The sequence below is a fragment of the Scedosporium apiospermum genome (assembly GCF_000732125.1).
Source record: "Scedosporium apiospermum strain IHEM 14462 chromosome Unknown SEQ_SAPIO_0099, whole genome shotgun sequence".
In the NCBI taxonomy this organism is placed as follows: domain Eukaryota; kingdom Fungi; phylum Ascomycota; class Sordariomycetes; order Microascales; family Microascaceae; genus Scedosporium; species Scedosporium apiospermum.
The window spans coordinates 1,642,680-1,650,480 of NW_015971800.1; the positions used below are offsets into that span (position 1 = coordinate 1,642,680).

A 7,801-nucleotide genomic window follows, 5' to 3' on the forward strand; every position below is an offset into this window, starting at 1 on the left:
AACACCTTGGGGAGAGAAGTCATCGTTCATCCATTTCAATCATGCTAGTACAAATGACAGAAGAAGGAAATACAACGCCAGAACATCTCCCAAAGCCGTTGGCAGATCCACCACGAAACCAACTGAAGAAATACATGAATCAAGCGATGAACCTAACATTCCAACCGAGATAGACCAACCAAATATATGAAAACCAACCATCAGAAACCGCCGCCAATCCCCAGAGTAAGCAATTTCGGCTGCGAATGGAACAACGACCCAGACTGATCAATCCCACCCGACGGCCCAACATCATCATATGGAAAAGCATATCCCCTCCCCGCAATGCTCGTCTCATGGCAAATCCTCGAATAATGGTTCGTCACAACCTCCCTATAATACCCATCGACTTTCTCCCCCTCCGGCTGCCTATCGTTTGCCAGGAGCGTCGACCGGTTAAAAGCAGCAGCCAACCTAGCGCCCACATTCCCGCGAAGCTCCGTCCACTCGGGCCCGCGCGCAAACGGACCGCCATCGCAGTTGAAAATATCCGCCGCCGTCGGTTTCACGAACCCGGCGCCAACCCCGCCGTCAAAAGTAAGCAGTCCGTCGTCCGTCACGCGACCGTGGACGTCGCCCCAGTTGCCGTTTTGTGTGTTCACCGTCAGAGTAGCATTCGCGCGGCGGTACTTCTCCCACACGGCGTCGACGTGGGCCGCGTAATAGTCCTTGAAGAGGGAACCGCCCGATGAGATGGTGCCGGAGTTGGGGCTGAGCGCGCGGAGGTTCGAGACGCCGTCGGGCTTGCGCACGACGAGCTTAGACCAGCCAGCGTGATCGCGGGCATCTTGGTCGAGGAGCTTGGCGCAGACGGTGTCGAGGGCGTTCGGGGGCATGCCTTCGACGACCATTTTCTCTCCAGTCTTGGTTTCGAGGGTGAGCGAGACGGGGATGCTGACGAAGTCGACGTAGGAAACGTTGACGTAGAGCTGGAAGTCGTTGTAAGTGAACTCGGCGAAACCCCAGCTCAGATTATAGTTGGGGTCCGTGGGGTTGTGGACAGACGGCTCGACGATGGCCGGGCCTGGGTTGATGAGGAAGGTGAGTGGGCCGTCTTCGCAGTACCAGATGCGCGCGCTTGCGAGGCGCGGAACGGTGACGGTCCTTATGCTGCCCGGCGCGCCGAGCGAGATGGCGCAGTTGATGGGTAAGGGGCTCAGGATCTTGCCGGGAGACTCTGGGTAGTAGGGAGCCACCCCGTCGGACTGGAGGAAGAAGGGCGCATTCCCCTTGTCGAAGGCAAACCCCGTAATGTGAGCATAGAGGTTGGACGAGTGGGTGTTGTTTTTGAGAACGATGTTGATCGTCGGGTCCGTGCCGGATGGAGCCATGCTTTTGAAGACCTGCGGCGCAGGGGACGCCGAAGGACTAGCTGCGAGAAGGGTCCTTTGTTCTTGCAATGGCTGTTTTGCCTGAGGCGTCTGGGTTGGAGCACTTTTGGAGGTGTCCCGGGCAAGAGCTTTGCTCACTTTGCCACGAAGGCGGCTGATGACACTCTTGAACTTCATTGAAATGAGAAGGAGCCTTTATATCTTCTCTAAACTTCGGGTTTGGGGCTGTGGGAATCGGCCGGAGCTTGCTGAGCAAGGGTGTAAGTGCTAGTGAGGATTGAAGATATAACTACATATGGGGAAGCCGAAGAGGATGAAAGTAAATGAGAGTTCTTGGGAGTTACATCATATACTTAATAGATTTCGAGAGCTGTAGAAACCTATTTCATTTTTTTTCTCCATCAACGATGGTGGTCTTCGCGTCTCAAACTGCGACATCCTGCCCGGGTGACCTCTGGTGACCCTGCTGCAACCCTTATGTCTCGAAAAACAAAGTCTAGCGTTTGGAGATGGGAGAGAGGTATTACCCCGCTGGAGTGGGAAACGAACAAGGCAATGGTGGTTGCATGGCCAATTGTACATGGTGGATGAAGGAGAGGTAAAAGAGTCTAACTTTGGGGAAAGATCATGTTCTCTGGACGCTAACCAAAGGGCTCCAATAATAGACGACGCCTCTGCCTGATGGTGGATTCAATAGTCCAACGGACCATTGAGACATCTGTATTAATATGGACAGGGCTGCATCATTTCAGCTCGCCCGATCGGATCCAGGAATCTCGACATTGATCTAAACTGGAATCCCCATGTCGCTTTCAAAGGAAACTACGTGGAGTTTAAAGATAACCTTCTTCATGATGGCACTGGCGCTAACCCTGATCAAGACTGACATGAACATTCCTAGCCAGGCTCTATCGTCGAGTAAAAGAGCCCAGCTGTCAATGTGCTATCAATCGTTTGCTATTATAGCACGACCACCCTCCCAGGAGACAACTCCATCAGGCCATGCCACGCTGGTGGGCAAAATCGTGGTTCACCGCTCCTATTTCTTGATTGGTGTATTGCCAGCTTCTCTGTACCTGTTATTTTTGGGCTTATGCAATATCGTCTCACCTATACCTATTTATCCTACAAGGAGGGCAGTCTTTTTACTACGTATTTATCTATTCGAACAGCGCAGTCTCGTGCCGTTGTGCAGGTTGCTCTTCAACATCTCGGCTCAATTCTGCCGCGAAGGTGCATGGTGACGTCTGAGTCGATGATATGAACAGCCACGAGACCTTGGGTAGCTTCAGGATGTTTTGAAACATCAAGCTCTGATCCACTTGATATGGAAAAAGATTGCCAAGAATAAGGTGCTGCCACGTAAAGGTAAACTGGTTGGTCCAGACAGGGGAATCACTACGGAGTACATTGGGCTCATCGCCCAATGTGAAGTCTACGCATATCTCGCCGCAGTCTGCCGCCGTATGCCTTGACACTTCCTGGAAGAGCTTATTATTACAATGCCATGAACAATATCATATGCTTAGGTATACTTCATGTCGATGGTATTAGCGGAAGAAATAAAAAAAAAAAAAAGACAACAGATTAGTTGAATACCCCGAAATGTAACTCCCATGCCTGGTGTCCGCCCTTGCAACAATCCCGGAATATGAGTCTCCTAAACGCATAACAAAAGCCAGCCTAACCTAGCCCATCATGATTCTGTCGTAATAGCCTATGAATAGTATCGTTACCCACCGAGCGTATTCGTCCCTCGCTTCGGATGGTCCGTCGTGTCCCTTTGTCAAGTTCGCCTCAAGCGCCGATTCCCCAAGTCTCCTTGTCCCATATACCATATAGCGCAAGCTGTCTTACTCTTGCGGAACCCGCCTCCGGCCGAAGAGTCTCCTGAATATGCCGCCGATCCACTCGACAAAGAATGTTCGGATAATCGTCGCAAACCAACTCTTCTTGTTGTCGCCCTTAAGCGGGGGAAGCCCGTCGCTGGTCGGTAGAGTATCCGCCGCTCCTACACGCCGCCTTAGCAACATTCCTGAACTTAGACCTGCAGAAGTTGAAGACGCACGCGCATTTGTGTTATTCTCGGGACCGTCTTGCTCGGCGGTACCAGCAGAAGCAGCAGCGTCGGTAGCCGGAGCCTAAATTGGGCCGTTAGGCTTTGGTTAGTATCTTTCATCCTTGACATACACATCGATCGCCCTAAAAATAAGGTTTACAGGGTCCAACCTACCCCCGGAGCGCTATTCTTGAGGAGGTCGTCTGTAGAACCGTGGTTCGCATGTATATATTCACCGTCGGATACTGGCTCGTGTTCTGTCGGCTCTGTCGTAGCCGTGCCATTTTGATGCCCGTTCGCGATGACATCACTCCTGTCCGTCAACTTTTTCACCTCGACCAAACTGGGAGCTTTCAATACATTGTTCTGGTTCCCAGCCGAGTCGGTAACTGAGTGATTTCGGAGGCTGTGAGTTAGTATTTGGTCAAATCAACAATCCGGCCCAAGAAGAGGCACGGCGACAGCTGTTGAAGGTGTAATAATGGCGTACCGGTCGGAGCATCCTCGTTTAGCGCCCACCAGTTCCCGGTGCCCACGCGAAACTTGTACTGAATCTCGGAACCGGGCTCAACCTTGCACGTGTGGGAAAAAGCGTGCTCGCCGTCCGAACCGATCGTGTACGACATTTCCTGGGCCGTCCATGGTGGTTCTGTAAAAGTGCCCGCAACGAAGAGGGGTGGTTGCGTGCCGGGTTTCCTGTAGCTGAGCGTGATGGGGACCTTGCCCGTCATCTCCAGATTACTGCCGAATTTCGGTTACTCTTCAAAGCACTCCCCGAAGAAAGAAGAAGGCGAGGAATTAGAAAGTTGGGCAGGAAAAAGGGAGAAAATAAACAGAAGAAAAAGGTTCGAGATGGCCAGGCCGAAAAGGGTTTCGCTGGTTCGACAAATCAATGTACAGAGTGGGAGTGGATCAGATGATGTATCGACGACAATTGGAGGCGATGGAACAATGAGAGACAATGGAACTTGGAGCCTGAACCAGGACAATGCACTTTGCACTTTGCACTTGGCGAAATCAGAATGGATCAATGGATACAATGGATAGATTGACTTGGAACGTATCACTGATAAGGGCGGGGTGGGACAATGACGGGATAATATGCTTGGATGAGAGAAACAGCACAGATTTGATGATGGAGAGTAATGAGCAGATGGCACTGTCAACGCAAGGAGATGTCAGGAACAACCTGCAGACCGAGTAGCTAAAAGGCGACAATGGAAGGGTCGAATGCATTGTATAAGACGAGACCAGGAAGAACATGCGGAACATGCAGGACGTTGAACAATAGCTTTAAGAGCTTTGTCTCGGCACGATACGTACTCTTGGAAGTACTGTCCAGAGAAGCAGTGCTGTCCTAAAACCCGAAGGATAGGACCCTGAGAGGGTTTAAGTCGGACGATATTGGATATTGAGGATTAGCTCCATCGCTAGGGCTCGAGTGGTACAAACTTGAAGAAGTCCCTTGCGACAAGGAGCAAGCAAAGGCAAAATCAAGAACGGCGTCAGCGATGAGGAGTAGCGATGAGATGACGCGGAGATCAAGCGTTAGAGGAAGGGTAGCTAGTAGTGTCCAGGTGGCGCTGGACCTAGTCTGGCAATTGCTCGTCATGAAGCTAGCCATCCCCAAGCTCCAAGGACACTAATTTAGATTGATGTAAAACATTGCGGTTCATTCCCTCAACGTGGTTTTAGATCTTAGTTGAGATGGGCCATCAGGCAAACCTGGTCTAGTTGATGGATTTGGCGAGCCAAGGTCGAGGAACTTCAAGCTCTCGAAGTACACGAAAGAACAAGCGGGAATCGGCCGGCTGGGTCCAACTGGCAATTCGTTGCACACCGAGGGGCACTGAAACTATGGATATAAGGATGCAGCAACATTTGTTGCATACCGAGGAAGCACACCGAAAATCATGATTATGTAATAAACAGACCCCACCCTTTACTTCTATCGCCTTCCTGGCTCCACAAAGACTAACATGGCAGGAGTGAATGAGGCATTCTGGGCTTTCTGGGTTAAGAATTCATTTTGGGAGAGGCAAAAAGGTGAATCATTGAACATGATAATCGAGTAATATCAACCCACAACACTGTCATTTTTATCTTCTTCTTTCTTCCTCAACAACCACCAAATCCAAAATTTCCTCCTGGGAGTTTGGACGATTCCCAACCTGACTGTGCCCCGCACACACAACATCAGCATACATTTGCCCTACGCATTTCCCATCTTTGTCCTAAGTTTCTAGACCCAACAACAGTAAGGTCAAGTTCATCTCAATCTAGAATCAGAGCTCCGCGCCTGATCTTGTCTAGAGTAGCCATGTCGGTACCTCCCGAGATCATCCGCGTCAAGCGGAAAAGGGACGATGATAGTATCCCTGTCGCCTTCCTCCGTACGTATCTTCTCATTTCCTTCCACTGTCCCATTTGGCACCCATCTGCATTGCCAACAGCCACGATATTGTCTATTCTTTGCTCTGCAGGTGCCACGAGGCCAACCCCTCGTGCCCAGGCTTGGCCCTCCATCTCTTCACATTGGCATTTATCAGGAAGGGCCGCTTAAATAGGCATTGCCTTTATGTATATTTATATATAGAATATTATTGCGACAAATACTAACTTTAACATACTCTAGAGCTTGATGAGGCAACCAAGAGGCACTGTAGTGGCAATTGGGTCTACCAGAGACGGGTCGTACAGGCAACTTACGACATCCGGCCAGTAATCCATTCCACTAAGCCTGAGGATGTTACTGGAATCGAGAAACAGGATTCCTCTATGGAAGGGGTTCCTGAGGGAGCTGCAGAGCAACGCCAGTTTTTCATGTCCAAGTCGTCGTTCCTTTCAGTCCAAGCAGTGGGGCAGATTTCTGCCAGGAAGAGACGCCAGGGAACAGCGGTGTTTGTTGAACGAGAACCAAAGAAAACCCGCCCAACTTCACTACCAAGCGGTGATGCCCTCATTGGCACAGGTACTACTAGTGGTTCACTACAGCAACCCCTTCCCACAAAGGCAACTGCCTCAATCCTCCCCCAAGAAACTCAACATGTGTTTGCATCAATTCAGCCACAGGCCAGCCAGGAGGAAATGGGTCCAGCCAAGGGAGGCCTCGAGTCTGCCGCAGCCGAGGAGCCAAGGAAATTCAAGCGAGCGGGAAGAATGGTCCGGGATCACCCTCGACCTGCAGGAGGAAGTATAGCCGCTGCGGCACCACTTCCAGAGTACCATGACAATATGGAAAAACTTGCGTCTGAGATGGGGGCATGGACCATGGATGAGATTCAGAGGAACCTCGACAAGTTGGAGGGTAAGAGCAGCCGCGCTCAGCCATCTACCCCCTTGCAGGAGCAGCGTCAAGGGCTGGTCGAAAAGAAAGCTGTTTCGCGCTCAACCCTGAGCTTGAGACCTAAGGTGCCTGCTCAGCGGTACGCGGAGCGCCATCCGGAAGCGATGGCTCCAGTAGGCCCCCCAACCGCTTCCGATGGTGCTGCTGTTGGCAAGAAGATCGACGCCTCCTTGGATACGGAGATGGACGTGGATGGTGATTGGATAGAAGAAATTTACCAACGCGTCCCCGCCTCCAAATTGGACGCCACTGTACCCCGTAGCAATGTTGGCGTCATTGTCTTCGAGGATGAGAAGGAGCAGCAGTTCTTCTACGGATCGGGCGAGGGAGACTCGGACGCCGAGATGTGGCAGGACGAAGAGGATGAGAACGGTACGTTAGCGCTTAAGGGGGGGGGGAAGGAAGAGGGGGAGGGGGGGGAGATACCCACCCACCATCCCTGTCAAGAGCAAACGGGATCCCAACAGACGAGCAAATCAAACAACATGGGGTATAATATTGCACACACATTTACTGACATTCCGTCTCTATAGCTGAGGATTACTATGGTGCCGATTACCCCGAGGACGAAGTCGATCCCGATGATGAGTTCGATCGAAATCCGTACAGGTTCCGAACCGGAAACGCCTCTGACGACGAGGAGTTCGACCTTCACGACTACAACGAGGAAGACGACGAATTTAATGAGTTCGCCGATGATGAGAACGATACTGACGCGCACATCATGGCAGGCGAGGATCCCGCGGTTGCGGCTCGCAAGATTCGGCATTTTTTGAAAAGGCACGGGGACGGTCACCTCTACTGACCTCCTCCCCTCCAGCCTGCATCCCAATCCCTACCTGGGTTTTTCTGGAGGATGGAAGGAGGGGGGTGTGCTAGAAGAACGGGTCTTATGAAGAAGGGGAAAACAAAACCGAGGAATCAAGCTGATTGGGGCCTCGTATTGGGAGGGAAGCAACTCGCATTGGGGTGGTAGACTCTTCTAGACTACTGGAAAGATGATTTGACGGGAGACGCGGGTTACTC

The 7,801-nt window shown here is 51.5% G+C and overlaps 2 protein-coding genes and 1 pseudogene across 2 annotated transcripts; 1 reads left to right on the forward strand and 2 right to left on the reverse strand.

The window, feature by feature from the left end:
• Positions 1-200: 200 nt before the first annotated feature.
• On the reverse strand, positions 201-1,547 carry SAPIO_CDS5891 (annotated as a pseudogene; the record flags this gene model as incomplete).
• Positions 1,548-3,223: 1,676 nt separating this feature from the next.
• Positions 3,224-4,160, reverse strand: SAPIO_CDS5892 (uncharacterized protein; the record flags this gene model as incomplete). The annotated part of the gene is made up of 4 exons (XM_016788122.1): positions 3,224-3,381; positions 3,439-3,511; positions 3,604-3,818; positions 3,920-4,160. The coding sequence occupies 4 exons, from the start codon at positions 4,158-4,160 to the stop codon at positions 3,224-3,226; spliced, it is 687 nt and encodes a 228-aa protein (XP_016642438.1).
• Positions 4,161-5,749: 1,589 nt separating this feature from the next.
• Positions 5,750-7,580, forward strand: SAPIO_CDS5893 (uncharacterized protein; the record flags this gene model as incomplete). Its single annotated transcript, XM_016788123.1, has 3 exons — positions 5,750-5,822; positions 6,065-7,147; positions 7,309-7,580. 3 exons carry the CDS (start codon positions 5,750-5,752, stop codon positions 7,578-7,580), a joined length of 1,428 nt encoding a protein of 475 aa, XP_016642439.1.
• Positions 7,581-7,801: the final 221 nt, after the last annotated feature.